Source organism: Calidris pugnax, unplaced genomic scaffold (genome assembly GCF_001431845.1).
Source record: "Calidris pugnax isolate Ruff unplaced genomic scaffold, ASM143184v1 scaffold72, whole genome shotgun sequence".
NCBI lineage: Eukaryota > Metazoa > Chordata > Aves > Charadriiformes > Scolopacidae > Calidris > Calidris pugnax.
This window is the reverse complement of record NW_015090808.1, coordinates 1,121,554-1,147,171: the sequence shown is the minus strand read 5'-3', so window position 1 is coordinate 1,147,171 and position 25,618 is coordinate 1,121,554. Positions and strand designations below refer to the sequence as shown.

Below are 25,618 nucleotides of genomic sequence, written 5' to 3'. Positions count from 1 at the left end.
AACATCTTCTTGACTTCACATACATATGTGTGCATATATATATTTTACATACATGTACATGAAACACACATGCATAATATATGTATGGACGAATGGATACCCTTACATATCTATAAGACTACCACCATGAGAAATTAGACAAAAGAAAAAAAACAACAAGCAAAGTTTGACTTGTTATGAGAAAAATAAAAAAAAACTTATGGACCTACTAAAGGAAGCTTGTAAGACATCCTGTGATGGCTTATAATTAAGAGAAGATGATTTGTATGCATGTTTATGTTCTTTTTAAAGTACAAAGACATTAATAAGTATCACAGTTAAAATCCTTTCCTCCTTTACTGACCTGCCAAAACCTCAGTTCCAGATTGTACAGTTCTCCAAAAGTAATGACATCATTAGCACCTGAAGTAACATCAAGAATGCAGCTTGCAGGATAAACACAGCGCTCTGGTCTCAGGTGTTGGCAGGGAAATAGCTTGAGTTCACATTTCAGTCAGAAAAGAGAAAGAAAGGAAAGAGAGCGGCAGTGCTCTGAAGAGGGCTGTGGAAGCTGTGATAGCCGAAAGCAGAACTGCAACAAAGAGAGAAACTACTGAGTAACAGCAACGAGAGGCATCACTTGGAGCTATGCTTCTGCTGTGCACAAAGATTCCCACTGCAGACAGCCAGAAACCATGCACTAGTTAAAAGTAACAGAACTGGCCATCAGAAAGGCAGATCATCTATCCCAATTAGCCTTAAAATACCTTCTTCAAATTAAACCTGACTTTGGATAAACGATCCTGTAGCTGAGCCTACCCCAGGTGAGTGGCAGCTGCTACTGCAGAAAGGTTTTTAACTCTCCATGAACAGAGCACCTCATCTCACAAATAAAACACAAAAAATTCAGTAGTGTCCAAGTGACCAGGAGCATTTTAGCAGCTATTATCATAATAGATTTTGTTGGGGTTTTTTGTTTTGGTTTTTTGTTTATTAAGCTCTAACTTAAAAACAGATACAAACAGAACAAAAAAAGAAATACCTTCAGCGTTGTTTTTGGTCCAATTATTCCATAAGTCTGTGCTGAGGGATGAAACAGTAACAGCTGACTCTTCACTCAGTGCCCCCATTGCTGTGTAATGCAAATAGATGCTTACTGTAACAGAAAAACTCAGTATATCTATTCAAGGTTCATTTCATCCAGAAAACATGTACCCACTTCATACAATTCTGATACGATGCAGCAATATAATAACTCCTTTACAATATTCTTGCCTCAAACTTTCTTTTCCCACAGCATAATTATGTTTGTAAGGAAATAAACTATTGCTTGCAAATTTCCAAAATACATATCCATGCTGTTCTCCACTCTATTATCTTATGCGATTTACGACACAGATACCTGTAACACACTACAGTGTTACACCTATTTACCAGTCTAAGCAGCTTCTTTTCAAAGAGTCTAAATGATACTCTATCAGTCAAAACTTCACCCAGGTTTTAAATTGCTGAAGTAATCCTGCTTTGCAATGCCTTTGCATGCTTCCCACCCCTGCCGCTTGTTTCAGAAAGAGTGAGCTATTGTTCAACAAAGCCCTGTACCTTGAAAAGCCTCCTCCAAACCTACCTTTCAGCAAAATATAGATGAGCATTCCAAATGCCATGGCAAGCAGCTGCTTTAACACCTCCTCAGCTCTTCTTTCCAGATGGCTCACTCGCTCTGCTTATCTGTGCTCCTGTGTTTTCTCTTGCACTTATATGCCACGAAGCGTCATCTGCTGTTCTCACCAATCAAAAAAAGGTGCATCTGGCAACAACCTCAAACCCCGGGGCAACCACACATTTATTTAGGAAACTGCTATTATCTAGCAATGGGATCAGATTTTCTTTTGAAACCCTGGTTTCCTATTACCTGTGGGCATAATTGTGCATGCAAAGATACAGTTTTGAAGAGAGAGCTGGAACCTGGCAGAGCAGATCAATGAAATACAGCAAAACACAAGTGAGCAAAATGAAAAGTGACGTTATTGTGAAAAGTGTGATCTTTCTTTCCCTTAGCAACATCGGTCTTGTGTTAATTCCAGAACAGCCAGCATGAGGATGCTGCTCTGGTGTTCAGGGCCCAGCCCCTGCTTTGCTCGTGTCCCTTCCTTGGTCCTCCCTGTACCTCAGCTCCCTGCCATCCAGAAGAGGAACTGGGAGAACTGCTGGTGCCGAGATTAGGAAGTGATCAGACACCAAGATAATGGACCATGTTCTCCATCAGTGACTGCCAGCAAGAGCCCTTTGATGACAGGCTCCAGCGAGCCCGAGGGGCATGCTAATCACTTTTCACCCAGCCTTCCCGTGCACATCTCTCTGCAGCAAGGCAGGCACCAGCCCTGCACTGGCCAGAGCTATGTGTGGGGCAGAAATCGAGGGCTGGCAAAACACAGGCACCAAGAAAACACAGACTGAAAGAGCAGGTAAGCTGTGGCTGCTCCATCAGTTGATCCCTTCGTTAGGCCCACCGCTGCACTGCCATAAAAGCCTATCGTTAACCTTCTCAAGGAACTGGGTGTGCATGAGAACAATCATACTTTTGACATAGAGTGTTTGTAGGTCTCCAAGACATACCTGTCACCCACATTTCTTAAACCACCCTCCACAGCCCCAAACAATGGCCAAATTCCTTGGTCACCAGCAGCTTGGAACAAGCAGGACTGGTCTCCCTGAAGGGTACTTACGCAGCCAGACATACGAGAGATCATCAGAAAGGCCCAGGTCAATAACCTACACACACATCGACAACCCGACTCTCTCTAAAGGAGAGCTACGCATTTCACCCCAGCAATAACTCGCGCTTTCTCAACCATGAGCTCCAAGCAACAAAAGCATTTCACAATTTTTATAATTTAAAACCAAAAATCTTCTGATAAATGCTGTAATAACTCCGGTCAGCTAAGTTCTCCCTCTACGCTGCGCTCTCCTCAGTGACCTGTAGGATTAAATCTAACCACTTCAGATGTTACGGGAAAAACACAAGCTCGTTAGGCACATTTTAATTATGGACTGCATTCCAGGAGGCTTTTCCCTTCCTTTGCTATCCAGAATTGCTGCATGCCTGCACACTGACCCAGTGCAGCTTGCGCACTCCCTGGGATCCACGGGAGTATTTGTGCCTACCTGGATAACCTCTGCCATCAGTCCCCAGCAGGGCTAAGTCTCATCAGCCTGGCTTTCAACACACGTCTACACAATGGCAGCTTAATCCGGCTTGAATCCGCGCAGTGGCTTCGTCATTAGGCAACGCAGCTGGGTGCGGCAGGCCTGGGAGAGGGCTCCGGAGGATGGGACTCTGCGTGCTTGGACCAGACCTGACCGGGTCTGGCACATGACCCTGCTTTTTGGGTCAGTAACAGGCCCTTCCCTCTGGATGCTCCTTCTGGAGGTTCTCCCAGCGGAGAAGGCTCTCACCGATGTGCCTGGCACCTCTGGAAATAGCATGTCCCTGAGTGAAACCTCCGTCTCGCTGGCTTTTGTGTAAGGCTAACCCATTCATCACAGGTGAAGAGAGAAAAAGCTTAAAGTGCACAATGAACTGCTTGCAGGACGTGAAAGAAGCAGGCTCCCTCAAGTGACGTAAGCAAAAAGCCATAAATTGTTATACTGACAAAAAAATGCAGATATGATTTAAGTTAAACCAAAGCAAACAAACATCAATCTGGAACAGCAATATAAACAGATGAAACAACGCAATGACCGGATATGCAAGAGACCTCCATTCCCTCCACTCTTCACACACAGATAAAAAAAGAAAATACACAACCACCCCCCAAACTGTATTAAAATTTTTCACCACGACTAACATGACAGTGAACAAGTTTTATTCCATCTTAGTCAATGATGGGTTGATCAGTCTAAGCATTATCTCCACAGGCACCTTCATCCTCCTAACATTCGTACTACTGCTGAAATTTAAACAGATAAGCAAGTGTCTGCATTATTGGCATTATATATTTAGTCATGATCCTGACCTCCTCTTCTGCAAACACTGCATTAAACACAACTCTCAGAAAGTCCATCACAAGGACAATCAGCAGAGCAGTGATGCTCCATCTTGTTTCTTCTATTGCAGTAAGCACATTTTTTTGTTTAATGGAAATAATATTTGGCCACAGTTTGTTTTTTTTCCTTCCCCTTTCAAGCAGCAAACACCCAAGGCTCTTGATGAAAATTAAAGTTATCCCAACTGAGACAAAAACATGAAGATAAAAGTCCAAACTGGCTCCCACTGGCTTCAGTGGGAATCAGGGTAGGCTCTTCATGCCAATATTACAGACACTCAGTTCAACTGCTCTGCTCCAACTTTTACATTGCATGAGAGTATTCTATATACATCTTTGTAACTAAAAGTTTTGGGAAAAGAAATGTACTGATCTTATTATCCCACACAGTCCTCTCTAAGCAGCAAAACACTGTAGCCAAGGATTCATAGGGCTGACTCCTACATCACAGACTGAATAAACCAAACCCTTCATGCAGTTTCAGAAAACAAAGAGAATAATTAAATGGCTGAAAATTCCAACACACACAGTAGTTTTACCTAAATTCTACCTAACTAAAGTCCAATCCAGCCCAGTCACCTTTTGTGGGATGAGGGTATTATGCACCAAAACATTTTGTCAAAGAAATCCACATGTGGAAATAAAAAAATTCTGGCCTCTATTCTAGCTACTTTTTCATGCATACACCTCTGGCATATGTTTAAGGTCAGCATTTCACCAGTGTTCAAGTTTACATGACTATTTTAAAACATGCCCTGAACATCTGTCTTCATGTCCATGTTACTGCCTGGCAGCTGAAACAAACATTTCAGTCCTTCACTCCTTTCAGATTGAACATTTTTGCTGCGATCTCTAAGTGTTTTAACAAAATAAATTCAAGATTTCAAACTACACCCGGAGTGCTTCACGACCTCAGAACCCAAACCATATTTTGAAAAGATATCTAGCATGCTGAAACTTAGTTTTTATACTGTTTGAAAGATGTGCTTAAAAGGTCTTGGTAACTGCACCCCATCCCCAGACACACAGGTATTGTTGTTATTCATGCTTCATTCTTCATTTTCACACACATAATTCACCACCACCAACATATCTGCATAGGCTGCATCCTCCAAATCATTTTTGCTCACAATAAGTCAGTAGGAGGTAAAACAAAGTATTTTAACATTTTGTAAACCATCAGGTTGACATGAAAAAATAAATACAATGTAGAAATAAATATCTTTGTAGTAAAAAATAAATGTTTTGTGTATCAATAAATAGAACAACTTGGATTCATCTTCGAAGGTAGCCCGCTTGCTCTAGTAAATGAGCTTTTTAGCAACTATGAGTGTGTTCTTCAGAAGCATTGCAACAGTCATAGGTCCTACCCCTCCCGGCACTGGAGTGATAAAGCCAGCCTTCTTCTTCACTTCTAAGAGAAAAGAGAAAAAGGTATTGACTAAGAATGTTTCCAAAAACTTTTATTTTTTCCTTCAATTGCTCACATATGCCTAACTGGCAATGAGCATAAAGGGCTGCGACTGGGCAAGCACTGGAGAATATGGGAGAAGTTAAGGCAGAAGTTGTATTACAGCCACGGCAGGGACAGGACACGGTCAGGACTGGGGCTGCAAGGTCTTTTTTCTTCATCTGAATATTATTAGGCAGGGGCTAGTTCTGGGGCTGGGTTTCACAACCTGTTTGAGCTGATCGACCTGCAGCAGGCTGCCCTGTCCTCACGGGAGCAACAGGCAGTCACAGGCCCTGTGGTCAGACACATGGTGCACCTTCAGTAGCCAGGGGACCTACAGAAGTGGGGATCTCATGCTGTAGGTAAAGAGATACCCCCTCTCTCCTCCCCCCAAACTGTGTGTGATGCAGGATACAGAGCAGGAGCCTGCTGAAACCATCCAAATCAACACCAGCAGAAGCTGTCACCCATTCAGCCTCTTTCCCCTGCTCCGGCTTGCAGCTTCCAACAAAGATATTCTACAATCAGAAAGGGGAACTTAAGAAAATGGCAGAGGGAGGAAGTACAGTTTCCTGGCAGATTCATTTTTGTGCTTTACAATACAAAGAACAAAACCTATTTTACCTTGAAGACAACTCTTATTTATCGTGGCAAAACTCCCATTGCAACTTCAGCCATAAACACTCCACTCCTCTAGAGAAGGCTTTTTTTTTTCCCTTCTTTTTTCCTCAAACCAGTAACACTCCACTCCTCCAGAGAAGGCTTTTTTTTTTCCCCTTCTTTTTTTCTCAAACCAGCGTCACTAGGGTGCCTATACTGAACTATGATTTGGAGGCACAAATCTTCCCGAAGTCTCATAAAGAAAGGAAACTCTTAGAGTTGAATTAGCTCCAACCACAAACCATGTCAGACTCTCCAAGGTCAGTACGCACCTTGAATGCTTGTGTTAAGTAAGAGGCAAATACGTACAGATATTTTTTAAGCATTTAACACCTGTCAGGTTAACCTCTTTGTAGGAGCAATTAATATAACGTAGCAATAAATCCTGACTTGATATTCTTATCTCCTGTTGCAAAATGCAAACAACTGGAATTGCAGGTTACTTGCAAAGGAATTACAAGCAACCGGCTGGGAACTCGTTGCATGACGAACTGTAATGAGCAGTTATTTGCTAATAATGGTTAGTCCAAACGGCACATTACTAACCTGATTACTACAGAGGTTTTTTTACTCAGGTGCAGCCACCATGAGAGGTTTTTTATTTGTTTGTTTGGGGTTTTTTTGCTTGCTTAGAAATAATTTCTTGAAAACTCACCCCCCACTTTTAAAAGCACAGTTTTTAAAAAGACAGAGACACATACCCTGGAGAAATCTGAGCAAGCCTAACTCTGACACGAGCACATGCATTTCCACTGAAGTCACTTCAGAACAGAATCTATACCTGGCTACGAGAAGAGCTCAATGGATGGAAAACTAGGCACCTTGATCTTGGAACAAAACAGATAAATACACTTAAAGCAGAGGCAAGGTATCTTGAACGCATGTGCTGCTTTACTGTTGAGAATAACAAGGTCTCACAAAAAGAAATATTAAAAGCGAATTTGAAAAGCTGCATATTGGGTTTTTTTTGGACAGAATATTCTTTGGATTTTAAAGGGGAGTAAGTGAAATAAAAAACCCCACTGCCTGAACTCCCCATGCCATAGGCCTAACAAAAGCAGCCACAGAAGTTAACAGCAAATACCTCACTGAACTGAAGAACAGAAGACTAAGCCTCATTGAGGACAGATGGCAATTACAACTGTGAGGGTTTTAACTCAGTTGACTGGCACCACCAGATACTGTTAAAATATTGGGAAAGGTAGACAAATTGCAGTGCATTTTTTCTTTTACATGTAAATTGTAACAAATTAAGATCTCATATGACAGTTATTCTTCATATTCTCAAACACAAATAATTTGTCTTTTTAATAGTTATACTATTTTGAACTACCTACCGTTTAAGATTGGTGTTTACGGTTAATACAGTTACTACAAATTTCCCAGATTAGTGTCATAATTATTGAAATGTACCCACATCTGAAGTAAACACAGTAATTAACATAGAAAATATCTTTGGCATTTTAAATTGAAATGTTTGTTTCCAAGGCAATGTTACATACCTCTTTTTGTGGTATTATTCAAACTACTCCTATCTTACTTACAAAGAGGTAGAACCCGCAACCGGACCGTGCCTTACCTAGGGAAAGCCTTCTCATGAGTATCACGTACAGCATTCATTGCCTCTGGTGTCAGGAGCCCTACTCAGCACCAAACACACAGCACACTGTTTTCACAGGTTGTTGGGGAATTTCTCTGCCCATACTCTATCATTATGGAAATCCCTGGGGGTCAGTGTGGCAGAAGACGTATTTCCTATCAGTTAGCATAAAACCACCCAGAGAGCTTATTCACAAGAGCTCATCCAGACTTTGAAACGCACAGCAGGTGCCTGTGTTGGGGAAACTACCATCTGATAAGTTCCCACTGTTAAGGGTAAATACAGATATGGTGAATGCAATTTTCCAAGACAAATACCAGCGACCAAAGGAGGAAAAGCAACCTGGCCCTCAAAAATGTAAATAGATTTTCCTTTCCTCGTGAAGTTCAGTAGGGCAAAGCCCAACTCTAAGATGGCACTTGAGTGTGACCCATCTCACGTCAGCAGGTAAGATGCTGCACTGTTGGTTCCTCCAGAAGGTCTTGTTTGTGCTCCTCAGCAAGAGCGTAACTTTCTCCCTGGCTGTAACTCCACTTTCTCAAGATGCCTGCTCTTCTCTCAGGCATCTCTCTGCCGATCTGGTACATGTTGGTATACAAATTAGGCGCCTATGGGGGAGGAGCTGCTCTTTTGCAGTTTCTGTAGAACCTTAAAATCTTCCTTTGATTCTTCAGAAGAAATGAAATGTAGATTGTTTCCTTGAAAAACAGGACCCACTGCTTTGGAAACAGCCCTTCATTCCTAGGTTCCTTTAAAGCTCAGGACATCAGACACCTAACAGGGTTAATCACACAAACCGCGGGCAAGTCTCAACCTGAAGGCAGTTCTGGGTCTTGTGCATCTGCATTAAGTGATGCAGAGTAACTCCTGCCTAAGCACTGCTTCCCCACAGCTTTATTACTCGCTGTAAAGCTCCCTGGGATCACTGCATCCCTGCAGCACCGCATGCGTGTGGATCACGTGCTCGGCAATCACGGCAGATATCCCACCTTCTGCTCTACAAATTCCAGGATTCTTCTCACCACGCACTGCGGGATTCCAACCAGCATCTATCCCATTTTGCACTGGTCCTTCTTTTTGATATTATCTCTGTTTCTCTTACTGCAGCTATCTTAACAGCAATAGAAAAGAAAACAAAGGAATTATGGCCTAGTACTGTAATGCTCATAGTGCATACATCTCTCCTCCTCCAGTACCCTGAAAAGCCAAGCAACAGAGCCAACTGGGGCAGAAAAATCCAGTATGCAATTAGGCACAACAGCTTCTTTGCAATCAGCTAATTAACACAGACAGGTGGATGGGCTATTGCTGTGGCCTTGGGATAATGAACAACGGCAGCCAAAATTCAAGATATCCAAGATATCCAAGATTACTTAGACCCCTGCAGGACATACTCTTCTGCAGAGGAGTACCTAGACTTGGCCATCCAGCAGCTTAATGCCACCAGTAAGGAATCAGTCCATCTGGCCTCCTGGTGGTCACAGACTTTTGCAGAGCAGCAATACAGTGACCAGTTTACACAGACTGGACTTTTATTAATTGCAAATGAATGCCAGGTCTTCAAAATCAACTGAGAAATTAACTGAAGCTATTGTAAAAGCAGCAGGAACATCCACATGTTTGGAAGAGCTGCCCAGAGAGGTAATTTGGATAGGATTCAACAATCCAAAGAGGACCCTACAGCCTGGAAGGTAACACAATGAATGCAAAGCTTCACCAAGCAACTGTCAGAAGCAACTGCTGTCACAAAGCCTGGATTTCCTACAAACAGTAGTTAAAATACACCATTGCCATTAAGAAACTGGATTCAAAGATTATCGTGGTCAACCTCTTAAATTACATGAACAAATGTCAAGAAACTTGTTAGCTTGCCCGATCACTCTGTAGTCATTAGTCCTGCAGCTGATGAAGACCGGATACACTTCCCTGGTTTTCATTCAGCTGATTCTTTCATTTTGGTACACTTGGTCTATCCAGAAGCAATACCTGGTCCATTCTTCACCTTAACAGCATTCAACATAGTTTCCCTGCATGCACTATGTACAGTATCCTTCACCCAAAGGAAATTCATACTAGAGGCCCATCATCCTTCACCACATCCACCACTGGCCGAGGGAGCCTTTTCTGCTGTTCAGTACTGGGAACCCCTCCCTGCTCCTGGTGGCACCCATTTTCCAGAATCTCTTACATTGCTGAGACTGTGCACGACAGACGAGTGGGGAGAACAATTCTCATTGATATACCCTCCACCGACACAACTGTATCACCTATGAAAGCCTTACATAAAGGATTTCTTTTCTATATAGGCATCCAATAAAGACTCTAAAACCAGCATCACCATCTTCTTGTCAAAGATGTGGGAAGAATCATTCAAGTTCTCCACACTTTGGTTTCATGGGCATTTCCAGTTCCAGTTTCAAAGGTTAGCTACTACATTGGCGTGTTACTACCCTGCTCTACCAGTCACTCCTGGAAATGGTGCTCCACCCAAAAAAGCTCCAGTTAAATGCTCTGTGTAAGTTGTTGCTTTACTTCGTGTTCCTGGTCCTTGTAGACCTCCTCCCCCCTTAGCATTATTGCTGTGGCAACAAAAGCCCTATAAAACAGGGCCAAGCACACCCACACATGCATTACCCTGCTCATAGAAACATGTCTCCCTTTCTGTGACTGAAACTTGCTGCCCGAAAGCAACTGAAGTGGTGCTGGCAATAATCTAAGGATGCCACCACTTCTCCTCCCTGTCACTTCACCCTCCCTCTTGTGGTTCCTGGAAGCTACAAAAGGGCCCCTCCCTGGACCATACATTTTGACAAACTCTTAACATAAATGGGGTTATATAAATGGAAGTACGCACAGACAGTTTAAGATGTCCTAGCAAGATCAGGCTGGGTACCTCAGCACTTCACAGCTGACCTTCTCCACTGTGCTTTCCTCTCCTGCTCTTTTAGATGCTCAATAAACTATTCTTGACAAAAATGATAATAATAAATTCCTTTTTTGACGTGGACATAGTTTGGAACGTCAAAATAAAGAGGATGTATGGGGATGGGGCAAATCACAAATACTGGTTAAAGACAGTCCATAATACAGCCTGGGATTTTTACCCAAAATGAACAGTTAAGCCTCACAAGCCCAGAGGAACCCCAATGCCACTGCTACCAAGCCAGCCATTATAGCACCCATAAAAGCGATATGCACAGCTCTGACACTGTTAAATTTCTGTAAGTAAACTAAGCATTTTTCTTCCTCATTTACTGAGTTTAAGAGACAGCCAAAGCATTTTCCCTGGCTGCCCAGCCCTCAGCCCGCTGCAGGGAGCGCTGTCAAGGGCAAGGTGTCTGGCTGCAGGGGACTACACACAACTCTGCTGCCTGCAGCAGAAACGGACAGGACTCAAACAAATGCAGATTTTTAGAACGGATTTCAAAACTTCAAAACTCATTTTTTGAGCAGCTATCAAATTCTCTCGGCCAGTGGTAGGAATTCTTTCCTCCAGGCATTTCTGACATTGAATTCAACAACGAACAATATTAAAAAAAAAAGTTTTGAAATGGCATCCTTTTGTTGTTCAAGAGATAAAAATAAACTTTAGTGTCTAGCCTAGCCCCTAGAGATTAGAGTATGGCATCCAAGTATTGCTAGGATATGACAACTGAATCAAAACAGTTTCCACCCATCTAATAAACTTAATTTCCACTACGGGAGATTTTCAGTCAGATGACCTGGTGAAGTAAGCCATTCCCATCTATTCCTTATAAATCAAATTTAACCTCTGATTGCCCAGCTAAACCTCTGCTCTCCCCACAACCACATTTTTCTACTTAAAAAAGTGGCTGATGAGATAATAGATATTGGTGGGCTACATGATGTTCAAGAGGTGCTGTATATGATGCCAGCCATTTATGTACCTAGCCTTAAACTGCAAAAATCATTTTTACTTAAGCTTAAATATAAATTCAGTCAAGTGATCAAAGGGAGGAAAAGAATAACATTAGTTGCTACCTGAATACACTAGCTTGTTCCATTTCCTAACTGCCAAATCAAATACTGCACAAGGGTGATTTACTTTTTTAGTATTCAGAACTGTATACATTGGGATGGTTTCTTTTTTTTGTTAGAGATTTAGTGAAACTTTCACCGATACCAATGAACCAACAACAATTTCCCTTTGGCAATGTACAGTGAAATGCTACTTGCAACTGTAGTGGCATAATCCAAGTTGAAGTTCCTCCCTCTTTTTTGGATCTTCCCTCCCCCCAGGTAAAATCCTGAGAACAACCCACAGCAGACATGACGAGACATATACAGCGCATTGCTGAAACTCTGAATCACGGCCTTGCCATTGAATCTACACCTATATTACATTCAGAAGGTATCGTCTTTAAAGAAAAACAAACAAAGAGGATACAATTTCATGTTTCTTAAAGTTATAGCTTTTTTCCTCCCACAGCTGCTAACGCAAACAAAAAAATCCTGAAAACTCTCTCAACTTTAGTTCTGAAACCAGAAAATATAAGCTTTTACTTGTGACAGTGTAAGAAGGATAACAAAATAAACAAAAAAAAATCAAATGTATTTAAAGTATTTTTCTACTGGAGCTCTATTGTACACGTACAGTTACACATTCCAAATGCCTGCCGAGACAATCACTTGGCTACACTCGTGCGGGTAATTTCATTGACTTTAACAGACAGGTATCATGTATGATAAGTAAAAGAAGCAGGAACTAAGGGAGTGATGTAATTACAAATACATACAGCTGGCTAGAAACGTTTTGAATATAATTAAGCTTTGAGACATTATGCCAGCCAAGATGTTAATAACTGTGAAAAAAACCTGTGGGTGATTTTCATACTTATCAAAATAAGGAACTGTAGAGAACCATTAATAATGTGGGGAAATGCTGTCTAAGCTTCCCACACTCAACTCTGCCAATAAGCTTTAATTTTCAACTGCAACAATCCTGCTATTCCAGTCTGGAGCTCCTCCAGAGCAGAGATATTTAATCAAGTTACATTGTGAACTCGCTCTGCAACACATTAAACATAAAAAGATCAATATGTAACATGAATTTTTATGCGTTAGGCTTGCTTGGACCAAGATTTTCAACAGCTTAAGACGAACCCACGTTAAACTTTAGCATAAAGGATACTTCTAAAGCAGAATGAAGATTTTCACATACAAGTGTAGAGTGAGAGCACAAAAGGAAGCTTGAGCAGGTGTGGTATAATAATTTTTGGTAGGAACAGTGGGAGACCCTGCACTTGCGAAACAGCAGAAACTGTTTTCATTGCTTACTCTTGAAACACTTCACAGACTCACAAAGGATTAAAGAAACCTGGGGACAAGAGCCTTCTGCAACCTCACTGCTCTAACAGCTCATCTGCATCTCTTAAAGGTTGCTAGGATGTGTAATCAAAAGTAACACTTCCTCTCTTAAATAACATACCACTTCTTAAGGGCAGATATACAAACATAAAGCTTGTTTTCTCATTTAAGTAAATTAGAAAAAAATCCTGCAAGCGTTATCTCATTTGAGACACTGGCTATTCCAAGTGTTTATCATGAATGAATCCCCCAAACTTAATATTTTTATCCAACAGGTTCATATAAAGAGTGATTCACTGACCTTCAAAGTCCACATCCCCAACTAATTTGGTCTTTCCTGTAAGAGGATCGTGGATATGGTTGATGCCTACGTCAATCACAGCTGCACCTTCTTTTACCATATCAGTTGTAATCAACTTTGGGATACCTGGAATCATCAAGGTATATTTGATTAATATGGCGAGGTAGTCTCAGGTCATCAGTTTCACATTATATCAAGGGGTGTACACACACGTGTATGTATGCACAAAACCGAAGGTTATTCTTTCACTTGGTCTTGATACATCACACTCAGAAAACAAATTATTCCTCAGTTTCACAGTGTCTGTAATTATAAAAAGAAAAGGTGATATTTGTTCATTTTGACTAAATATTCTTAGCTAAACCGGCGGTCACACAGTCACCAACCTCAGTGAAGGAGGCTGATCACAAACCTTGCTGATTTGTGGCAGTAAGTCCTTTCCATAGCATTTCCAAAGGAAGGCTGGATGATAAAGATGTTCTGTGAGCTACAAGAAACTGTGTGTATTGTCAGGGGGCTGCTGATCCAGAAGCGTTGTCAACTGCTGAAGCAAGCTGTGTATGTTACCTCCACAGCATTTTCTTGAATCTTTCTCTTTGTAACACCTGTATTGGATATGTGTTACTCTTGACTTCTCCGATTTCTCATATACTGTACTTGTTAGCTGCATGACATTTCAAGCAGTCACTTAAATAATCAACATGAACTGCATGAAATACCACTGCTACAAAAAAACCCCCACCAAAATATATATGCTAGCATGGTGAGCAAATCTGTCTTATCCTGCTTTCTTATTTTAGATTCCTGTCATTCGTAAGCAATAGATAGACAACAAGAAAAAATAAAATGGACAGCTTGGATTTAGCCATCATAAACAGCATCAGCTCAATCTGTGGAATAGAAGCAACTGCCTTTCAAGTAAAACTTTCTCCACCTGATCTTCTCATGAGCGAGCAAGAAAAACATACTAGATAGAAATCCAGCTGGGTGATTGTACCCAGGCAAGAGGCTCCACTGGTACTTTATCAAAACAAAATGGTGTGCAGAAGGAGCACCACAAGGGCCAGGTGTTTGTTTACAATGTCAATGGCACGATGGTAGGGATCAGTTATTATCTACAAGTGGCATAAGGCTCAGATGGCACAAAACTGGAAGGAACTTTAAAGAGATTAGCTTAGATTTCAAGTGCCACCGGAAAAAAGGAACAAAGGATCAAAACGCATTTGACCTTGAACAGAAGAAGGAAAGACACCACATTTACATACACTTAATTACCCCTCATAAAGGCAAGACAGCAAACAACTGGTAAGGCAGTGATTTTTTAGAAAAAGAATTTGAGATTAGATCCGCTAAACACAAACTGACATAATTGTGCTACTGCAAGACACACACAGTGTCCTGACCTTTCACAGGGGAGCTTCAACAAAACACCTTGTCCTGCTATTTATAGCAAATTGGGAGACCCCCCCGGCTTGACCAAGGAGGGCCTGGTCTCAGTGTCCCCAGGTTTGATTTTTTTGCTATTAAAAAACCCCAGCTAACACAGCGATGTGACAAGCCATCTCAGCTCTATCATAGGCACCATATTTCTTCAGTGCAGTTAAATGTAAAGCATCTTGATATTCATCATGAAGATGTTCAACAGTCAGTACCGAGAAAACCTAAAAGGTCACTTCAGGTTCCAGACTAAGAGCTGAGTCAATGGCTCTATGTTTCCAGTCAGCAGAGCTGAGCTATCTATATACATAGCAAGAGACATCAAAACAGTTATTTAGGTATTGAAGCAACTGAAGTACAAAAGCGACAACTGAATTACAGACAAAATCTGACCTGGGTCCTACTGAAGGGGAGGGGGGCAAACCACCATTTTCTAAGGCAGTAGTCCTGGACAAGTTAATGTCTTCCTCTTTGTGAGGATCACTGCTGCACGGGATTTCAAACTGCAGGTAGCACCACACATGTACTTTGAGGAGCTCAATCTCACCCAGCTACCCCAGTGTGCTGAAGCTAGAGGTGAGACTTCTATGGGACGCCAACAGAATGACAGAATTCAGCTCCACTCAGTGCACAGGAAGACCTCCCCTTTCAAGAACAGCAGCTCAGTAGGATCCCACTTTGCAGAGAGCAGTTTTAATTACAGGCAAGGCCATCTTAGAACAAACATACTAGTGCTGCTTCACAAACAGCAGCATCATGTGTGACCAGACATCTGAAAGTTTACACCTGGAGAGTCACAACAAATGAAGCATCTCCTGGAATGTTAAGGCAAAGCAGTATCTGAGACCAAAGTCACTGCGTGCTATCAGAGAGCCAAGAATACACATTATCTGCATTAGCATATTATACCTTAATTGTAACAGCAGCAACCTCTTCTCTGTATTCACTTTAAATGACTTTCTAGATTTCTTTCCTACCATGCAACCTGCAACTTTGAGTGACAGGGAATTCCAACTTTAGAATTACAGTTCCCCTTGCTTCTTGAGCAATTCCCCCCAGTTCTACATTCTGTGAGCAATGTTGATCCTAGTAACAGAGTATCTCCAAGGGGGGAGTTTAAGCTCCCCTCTCCCCACCAAAGCAGCTTTTTCTCAGGTGGAGAGATGAAAAAAAGTGGGAAAGAAAGCAAATCCCTACGGTTTGAGACTGTAGATTTATTGGATGCAAGCCCTGGTATACAAGGGCTTTGGCTTCATTTAAAGTGCTGGATCACAGCCAGTTAATCATTTAGATACAGGCAATACAAGAACCTTCTTTGCTCTCCATTTCTCACTCCCCCATAGGACACAAGCTTGAAACTCTGCTTCTGATGTTGAGCAAGCCAAGACCTCAAATTCTTTCCTATGCCATTTGATAACATCTGGCTGCATCTACTTCATCGCAGCCTTATGCAATCAGCTGCAAGCTGGCTGGTAATTGGATAATGCCTCAGCCTTATGGGGGTAAATGATCTGGGTGCGATAGGAATGGAAGCATATTAACGGAAGCTGCACAGTTACACCCTTTGTAAAATGGTTTGATAATAGGCCAAATACTTAATAGCAACAAATAAACTAACCCCCAAACCAAATGAGCAGATCTATTTACTCAAGCCTGCTTTACATACCGAGTAGGAAGAGATAAGCATTCGAGCAGCTATTCCTAAAATGCACTGACTGAAGAATGTGGGAAAATCTTTCATCGGTAATTTTTGTAGAAAACAATGAATCACATTTTAAACAACAGAGAAACAAAGCTACCTAATCCCGGTCGGTAATTTTTGTAGAAAACAATGAATCACAACAGAGAAACAAAGCTACCTAATCCCAGCTTAGGCACAAGGACTGTAAAATAGCCAACTCCCGAGAGAGCTAGCCAGCCACTATCTGAATAAAAGGGTCTGACAAATCAGCAGTTCCTATACAAGAGGACCACAGATCATGCCCCGAGGGGCAACAACAGAGAAACAAAGCTACCTAATCCCGGTTTAGGCACAAGGACTGTAAAATAGCCAACTCCCGAGAGAGCTAGCCAGCCACTATCTGAATAAAAGGGTCTGACAAATCAGCAGTTCCTATACAAGAGGACCACAGATCATGCCCTGAGGGGCAGCACAAGTAGTCCCAGAAGAATTTCACCTGGCATTTGGCACCCCTGCTCCTTCTCCTCTTTACCCCTCTCCAAAGCTAGCAGGCAGAAGAGTCTTTTCTCTCCAGGCAGACTGGAAAGCCAAGACAGCAGAAGCCTCCCTCACCACCCTGGGAGTACTGTGTGGCCATACATGCACCACACCTAAAGCTGCACTTTTTCTTCTACTACAGGCCCAGGCTAATGACAAAAAGAACAGACTCAGTGGGATGCCTGTATAGGCAGGGATAGCAGGCAAAGTAAGGAAAGGCTACGGTGGGATGTGAAGTGTTGCGTGTGCTTAGGAGAAAATATTATGCTTTGGCTAGAAATGCAAAAGCTGCGTGGTATGGAAAGAGTTTAGGAAGCTCCACCTGGCAGCAGAGACACAGATTTTAGGGAGGGGTAGGCTGGACAAGAGCAGCATTGTTGGAACTTATGATGCAAGGAGTTGGGAGGGAATGAGAGGGAAGGAATAAGCTGCATGGATAGTTACAACCCAAGTAAGCAGGAAAACTGGGGTCCCAAGGCTGGGAGCGAATGAGAGAAAACATATGAAGATGGGTATTCTCAAACTCAAGAGTAAAACCAGAAGCACCTGATTTGAAGCAATAGGAAAGCCATGAATGCAAGTGAACAGGAAACTCCTCAGAGACAGGGTACCACATCAGAATGAACAGACTCACTGCAACAAGCCACCAAACCAGGAGCCAGAACACAGATGCTCTTCTAAAAGTACTACGTGGTAAGAGGAGAATGAGAATAGGGATCTTGCTCCTACCTGAAGACACACACCAAAAGCTGTTTTCCATTTGCATATCTTATGACAGCTGCTGTTTCTACCTGGCAGGGTAGAAGTTAGCTTTTTTGCAACACTCACTGAACAGGTCGCACATTTCTGGGGACTGTGTGATCCCAAAGGTACAATGTGCACTGTTCTCAAGTAACAAGGGGATCCTTGGAGGGATTCCACCTTTCTGAAGTGTAATCTTCCCCAGAGCATCCACTGGGGCAGGGCTGCACACTGTTTGCACAATCTAGCCCTAGTTTTTTCATCATTCCAAGTATATGTCATGTTGTGTAATGAGTGTTGTATCATGCTCCTCTTACAAATGACAAAGGGAAAATAATGTGAAGAGCAAACACAGCTGAATTGCTACTGAACCGTTTAACTACAAGCATAAGTGATGACAAACTGTGTTCAGCATAAAAATCGGAAGTGATGATTAAATTGGAAGTAGTGAATTTGGATGAAAAGTTACTAGTTTATTTCCAATTAGCGCACATATTATTACTTTTCATTCACAGCGCGCGAATTCTGGTCAGGCCCACAGCTGAGTAACCACATGTGGGACAAGTGGGCTGTTTCTTGTTGCTGACCTAGCATGAGAAAGAGATAGTGCAGTTAAGCCCTGAAGCAAAGGACATCTCATTTCAACAGGAAGTGATGAGCTTTAGACAAGTATCTATCTGTCTTCGTCTAGAAAATAAGTTAGCAAGACTTTGCTCTTGAGGATGAGGAAGAGGGAGGAAGGGAGCAGAAAAGACATAATTCTCTTGTTGTCCTCCAAAACGATATGAGAGGAGGAGGAGGATATTCTCAGCTGTGGGGGAACCAGAATTTTACCAAGTTTTTTAGTAAGTTGGAGTGTTTGGTTTTGTTTTTTTAAATTAATTTATATTTCTATTTATAATACCTGTAAACAAAACCCAGAGGTCGCTCAGAAGCAGTTCTGCTTGTTTCTTTGTTCTAGGCTAGTCAAACTGCAAGTATTTCACTCTACAGTGCTTTAAGAATACAGACTCTAATCTTCCTCCAGGCAATTACCATTCTCTCCCTCTTTACTCGATAATTTTAAAAGAAAAAAATAAAATAAAAATCCAGCCATTAATAATGTATGTTATCAAAACTACCCGACAATTTGGCAAGGTTGCCCTTAATTCTAACAGCAAGGGAATGATACCATTGTTTTATGAATGCAGCCTCCAGCTGATTTACAGAAACCTTTCTGTCAAAATTTAATGACTCATGATTTTTGCACTGCAGAGAGAACGTTTTAATTTACATAATTATACCTGTATAAACTATGCACTGACTGGTTCCCAATCTTGAGTTCACTCTAAAGTCTCCCTAAGGGAAAGGTGTCACATGTGACGAGAAACAGTTTATGAGTCTGCAAATGTGAAGGGCAAGAACAAAGAGCCAAACCACTTGCCCTTCTTACAACAAGGAATCCTACTGACTGCAACGCTCTCAGCAAGCACAAGCACCGATTATTGGGTGAAATGTGAAAGAGCCAGTGGTGCCACCAACAAAGTTTACTTTTTAAGTTTTAAACACCATGATTGGAGTATTAACAGCAACCAGTATTACCTGCAGCTACTATTACAATGTCAGCGAGTTGTGTATGGATCTTGAGCTGCTCTTTCGGTGTGTATCTGTGAGTAATGGTCACTGTAGCATCACCTGAAATGAGATTATCAATTAATTGCCACATATAAAATGCTTGTATAGCATTTACTTTGAGGTGCAGAGGACTTACTTTGATACATTAACAGCAGTACAGATCATGAGCAGATTTGTCTCGCGATGCATCATTTAGGCAGAACGCTCACAGCACTTGCTGCTCACACATAGGAAAGAAAGCTTACTCTTAAACTTACTCCTGAATCAGCTGCATTACGCTGAGTGGAATTACACAGGACAAACCCAGCATGGAATCCTGTGGCTACCTGATTAAGCACAATTTGTACAGTGTGCCACAGGACTCAGTTGTTTGTCACAAACTAAAGCGTCGAGTACAAGATCACCACGTTCAGATCTCTGTGCTCAATCCTGTTTATTGTTCACCTGTCTTGAAGCTCCCCAGATGCCTCCCTTGACATTGCTGTATAGACAGGAAGGAAGTTGACAGTCTTCCCTGTACCTGTGACCTAACTCCATAACAGCATTTCCTTTGAATCAAAGTTTAGTCTTTGGCCCATGTTTTTGACAGATTTTGAGTGCTCAAGGAATAATCGGTAATACAAGTTCAGCAAAGGGGCACTTTTCTTACTGATATTCCCCCTCTCAAGAATTAACACAGTTGATAACCTGGCCAACAACTGGAGATGACAACTGCAGCTCTTCTCTTTGTAGAGCCTGATATCGTAGGGAATAAGACTTGTACCTATGGCAACAAGGATGCCAAGGGCCTTTGCTTAGAAACCCTGCTGATCAATAACAGCATGCAAGGGCCAGAGAGCAAAACCCCTCTCTTGACTGGAACAGTACCAGGTTTCATCAAGGAGAGGCATTCTTGAACACAATCAACAACAGCACCAGTATTAACAAAATTCCAATTGGATGGAGCTGAGAATGTTTGTTACCATAACCACTTAAGGGATCAATACATCCAGTGCATATATATTTTTCCACACACTCAAAGCATTCCAAGTCATCATTTTATGTAGCTTAAGTGCAACAACAGGAATGGAAAAGACTGGACAAACAGGTGCTCAAATTTTTGCAGGTGTCCTACCATCTCTTGTATCTCCCAATAAAAGAAAAACAACTGAACTCTTACATCACACCAGAGTAGGAAGTGCTTGAAGTTCTCACAAACGGAAGCACACATCCTTATGGGCAAACTCAAAAGCTATGGGGCCTGCTCCTGCACGTATCCACGTTGCTTGGCAAGAAGCTACAAATAAACCCTCCTAGTAAGACATGAAAAACCTTGTGCTGTTTGATGGAGATGCTGAGGAGCAGCCACTACACACAAAGTGAATTGTCACGGGGACAGGGACTGAAGGGACTGATGGTAATGCATCCAATAGCAAGCACAGTGATCCCTCAAGGACTGCCCAAGAAAACAGCAAAGATAACAGCTATCAAAGGAGACTCCTCCCAACACTCTCCCTGTCAACTATTTGTACTGCACAAGTGTTCAGGTGTTACATCCCTTCGTCTCCACCTTCCACTCATCAGAGACTCTTAAGCCACATTACGAACCATTAAACTAAAAGTTTTTGCCATCTCAGATGTTAACACCACATCTGCTTCCTCTGGAATGTGTCTGACTGATCTAATCTGTGCCTCCAATCTCATTAACTCTCTTCCTAAGGATCTCATCTTCAACACGTCTGTGCTCTGACTTCTGTGCTCTTTCCCCTCACCTTTGATCCCTCTTCTCCTTCAGTCTCTACAGCGCATATCTCTCCTCAAAGAGAAGAGGATCAAGACAGTTTCAGATAATGAGAACAGAAAAGTACAGATGTGCACAAGCAATTCCATGAAAGAAGGGGAATTTCCAGCAGTTACAAGTCTTTCACCAACTTTCTACAAGTTCCCATGAATTTAAGTGCAAAACTTGCCTTGCCCAAAATCACAATCATTACTTCCAAAAATATATACATAATGAGATTCTTTTGATCTCTTATCATGTGCCCAACAGATAGGCTGAGAAAAACAATGGATAAAATTCAAAGTTACAAATATTCACACCTTCTGAGAAAGATTTTAGTGAAGAACGTGTCTGTAGTCAGCTCCTGAAACCAAGTAACTGCTCTCACTATCAAAAAGAAAAGGAGAGAAAAGAAGGGGAAAAAACCCAACCCCAAACTCCCTACCTTCAGAATAGCAGTCCAGAAGCCTACAGACACAGATGAAAGGGTAGCTTTTCCATTTATTTGTGATCATGCCAAAAAAGAAAACAAACAACTATTTTTACACTGTTATTTCTGCTGAAAGAAGAGGAATACATCTAGCAATTAAGATTCCATATGATACCACTGAGACAATTCACTAGCTTATAAAATAGAGACAGTCTCTTGACCTGTCTACACAAAACACATTTGTTTTGTAAAGTTCAGTTTTCCAATCTGATCAGATATTGCCACCTGCAGGACATGATGGTTTCTACACAAAACATCACAGATGAAGACAGATCCCAGCTTTTCAGTTTTCTTTATAATCTGTAAATAAAAATAACAACTAAAACCTAGAATAAAAAGAAATAATAGTATCACACCTCTCTCCTTGCATCACTTCTCAATAAAAGTTATTTAATCAAACCAGCCCAATTGCTGATAAAACCCTATGCTCACTGATAACCTGAGAAAATTTTTTCACCCCTTAACTGTAGGTCTTGTCTGGTCCCCATGCCCCTGAAAAAAAAAAGAAAAAAAAAGAAAAAAGCTTCCACTTAATTTCCACTGACAGGTTTAAGTTGTTCAAAATATGCTCTTAAGAAGAAAGCCTGCCTTTTTTTGGTAAGAAATAAAATTAGCAACTCTGACATGTAATTTTCAACTCCAAAACCCACTTCATCTAGAAACTTAGCTGACTTGCTAAAGCTACCTCATCTCATACCCTGACAGACGTCTCTGATCACAACGAACAAGTTTTGCCCTGCTATTAGCCAATACAAAAACAGGTGGAAAGTATTAGTCCATCTAAGCTATAATTTTTATTATATTCACATTTCCAATCTTTTCTTGAACTCCACCTCCTTGATATCGTCGTACTTTTGCTTTACGCATTCTCTTTCACTGCCTATCTCAGCTTTATCTCAACTGCCTTCAGCTCCTTCTCTGCCATAATACATCCAGAAATTCTGATGACCACTGAGGTAAAGATAAAAGCAGCATCTAAACTGCCTTCCCCCCGATGCCATCCAGGCTAGCCTCTTGTTGCTCAGAGCAGAATCAGAAAAGAAAGATAACTGCAGAAGACCAACCAGAAGTTCAAGGACAGCCCAATCTGTGAGTCAGGAATGAAAACTACACTAGACTACACAACTATGAGAGTATTTATCACCATGTACACAACTAATATATACTTAATGCTAATTTATTGTGAAAGAAGTACAAATGTTCCTTTGTTTTCTCATTGACAGGTGCTTTATACTGTATAATGCCACTTGGCAAATTGGAAAAAAAAGAATAAGTACCTTAAAAATAAACCCATTTCTTCAATGAGTTAATTCAGTGTCACTGTTGGTAAGGGAATATTCGAACATTTTTCTGTCCCCACATAGAATACTTGACATACATAGCATCAGTGACAGCACCAGCAAACAGGGCTGCTGCTGAAGTAATACGTATTATGTCGGGAGTCAGAACACAGTCAGGTAGGCAGATGACCATGAAGCACAACAAAGTTCTTTCACAGGCCAAAAAATTCATGGCCAACCTCCAAAATGATACAAACACCCCCAAAAAACCAAGTCATACTACAGACAGTCAAATAAGAGCTAGAAGCCCAAGAATCAAGTGAAAAAAAAGCTGAGCCATGGATCCAACTAACTCAAAAGCTGAAAGCTATAAGACAGTGTTTAGTTACACCTAAAAAAACTTCCATTCAACTACGCTGGGTTTCGTAACAAGTTGCTGAAAGAATCACAGGTCACTAAGTCTCCCCATTTCCAACTGAGAAGCATGCAAGTAGTTTGCAACAGACCTCTGTGTTGTTTACAGTCTATTTCAAAAACTGAACTGCACTGCCAGTAGTATAACCTAATATTTGCAGCAAATGGCAGAAATGCTACTAATTTTCATGGGAATGGGGATGAGACCAGAACTATGCACTGATGGTAATTACAATTCAAACACTGAGAAAAGTTTCAAATAGCAACTTTCCCACAGAGACTGAATGGAAACACCAACTCTATGATTAGTAAGAAGCTTTTACTGTTTTATTATATTAATAACAGATTTCACTCCACTCCTATTACATATGCCTGGGATTAAACATTCATGTTTACCTCGTTTGTGCACACCACCATGGCAGTTTCCAACATCAAAATGAACTTGCAGAAGGACAGTACTCTATTTAAATCATATTTGTTTTTCTTTCTACAGCACAATTATAGGAGCACATGCATGCTTCTGTAATTAGAATTACTTAAAAATATTTCCATTACAACCCCCAATTTCCAGGGGCATATAAACTGCACTGCAGAAAAATCCCCCAGGCCAGCATGTACTATCATAGAGCTCACATGGAAAAGTTGGTGGTCATTTAGACATTTTCATAATAACCACCTAACTAACATATATATATGTGTATGTATGCATATATATATATCTGCGTGCACATGTATGCGTATGAAAAACTTGAAATTAATAGTAAGCATGAGCATCAGGCATAAAGCTATATTATTTATTACTTTGTATAAACATCACATGAACCTCTGTAGTTCTTTAAGGCCACACCATCAGGTAATACCCTCAACGTTCAGCGCTAACCATGTTTAAACAGTAGCTGTCTCAAATGGAAGACAAAATAATGGCATAACACCAGAAAAAGTTGACTCCAGAAACTGCTCTAGAGAGAATATGTCAGGAAATAGATTAGCAAGTTTATTTCCCTTCTCCAGTCACAAACACTGTACAAGAGACAAAAGCTTTCTCTTTTTATCTGAATCCTCTGGTCAGCTTTATTTTGATGATTTCACAAATGGATACTTTAGAATAACACTCATGGACTTACCTCCAGGCCTTTCATGCTCTCCATCAGTATGTAAAAGCATTGAAATAGGCATTCCAACATTCTTAGATCTTCCAGCTACAACAACATTTTTTCCAAATGTTTGTATTCCTTATAGAAGAAAAAAAAAAGGAATTTTTTTTTTCAAACAATTGTATTCCACTATTTTGATATACCTAAACCCTTCCTCTTAATCCCCAAGATATAATTATTTGCTGTTGTGGACCGATGACATCCACACAACTTGAAAAATGCACATGGCTGAACTTGAGGAATGAATCCACAAAACAACTTTCAGCTTTCACCTTAAAGAAACAAAACTGGCAACTCATTCAGGTTGTTTGATTCACCCTTTGGAGAGACTTAATTTCTCTTCTCTGACAACCAAGGGAAATGGAAGCCCTTATATCTACCAATAAGAACATGTATATTACACTAATAAAATGACAACTATTGAACACACATGCTTTCTTCTCCCCTTCTAGTACTGAATTAAATGTTCCCAGTTTTGTTCTTGTTCCTTCCCCTTCCACCACAGGAGCTTAGGCATTCAAATCTTGTATTTGATAAATAATCAGGAGTTCAGCAACATCACAGAAAATTCCTCACAACATTATCAAATGGAGAAAATAAGTTACCAAAGTTGTTTCACCAAGTATTCTACGTGGACTACTGTCTACACTTAATTAATAGTTCTGCTACTGGCAAAAGATCTCATCTATTTGGCACCTCCTCATTATTTAGATTAATCCTCTAAACGTTTGTTCTTCAATCTGCCCAATCCATTTAGATAACCTACGCCTTTTAACTCACACCTGACTTAATCCTTCATTCATCTCCTGAGATAAAAGAGTTTCAATACAGTTCAGCTTCTTACCTGTCCGTTTTATGATCTCCCACACGGCAGCAGCAGTGGCAGGTATGACAGAAGGCTGATCGAGACACAGACGTCCGATATTCAGGATATGGAACCCATCCACATCCTTCTCAGGTGCGATAGCGTTACAAACTGTCCGTTCATCTATGTGATCTAGGAAACACATTGCTTTCAAATTACAGCTCTTTCCTTTGTCAGGTGTCATCAATTCTATCTGAATCATTAACACAGAAAAACACACGAGTTTGGTCTAGCTGGGGTAATTATTATTACTCATTATGAATAAACTACACTCTCCCT

General features: G+C 41.1%; 2 protein-coding genes across 2 annotated transcripts in view; both read right to left on the bottom strand.

The window, feature by feature from the left end:
- The window catches only part of EPGN (epithelial mitogen), a 32,097-nt gene extending 28,402 nt beyond the window's left edge, over positions 1-3,695 (bottom strand). Inside the window, exons 1-2 of the mRNA XM_014938355.1 lie at positions 1,607-3,695; positions 1,022-1,111 (exon numbers count right to left, since the gene is read on the bottom strand). Coding sequence (XP_014793841.1) covers positions 1,022-1,111; positions 1,607-1,643 — 127 coding nt within the window. The 5' untranslated portion in view covers positions 1,644-3,695. The remainder of the gene's footprint in view (positions 1-1,021; positions 1,112-1,606) is intronic.
- A 133-nt stretch (positions 3,696-3,828) lies between these two features.
- Positions 3,829-25,618, bottom strand: part of MTHFD2L (methylenetetrahydrofolate dehydrogenase (NADP+ dependent) 2-like) — a 33,706-nt gene continuing 11,916 nt past the window's right edge. The window contains exons 4-8 of the mRNA XM_014938354.1: positions 25,319-25,471; positions 24,445-24,552; positions 19,345-19,437; positions 13,368-13,493; positions 3,829-5,439 (exon numbers count right to left, since the gene is read on the bottom strand). Of these exons, the coding sequence (XP_014793840.1) occupies positions 5,327-5,439; positions 13,368-13,493; positions 19,345-19,437; positions 24,445-24,552; positions 25,319-25,471 (593 nt within the window). The 3' untranslated portion in view covers positions 3,829-5,326. The remainder of the gene's footprint in view (positions 5,440-13,367; positions 13,494-19,344; positions 19,438-24,444; positions 24,553-25,318; positions 25,472-25,618) is intronic.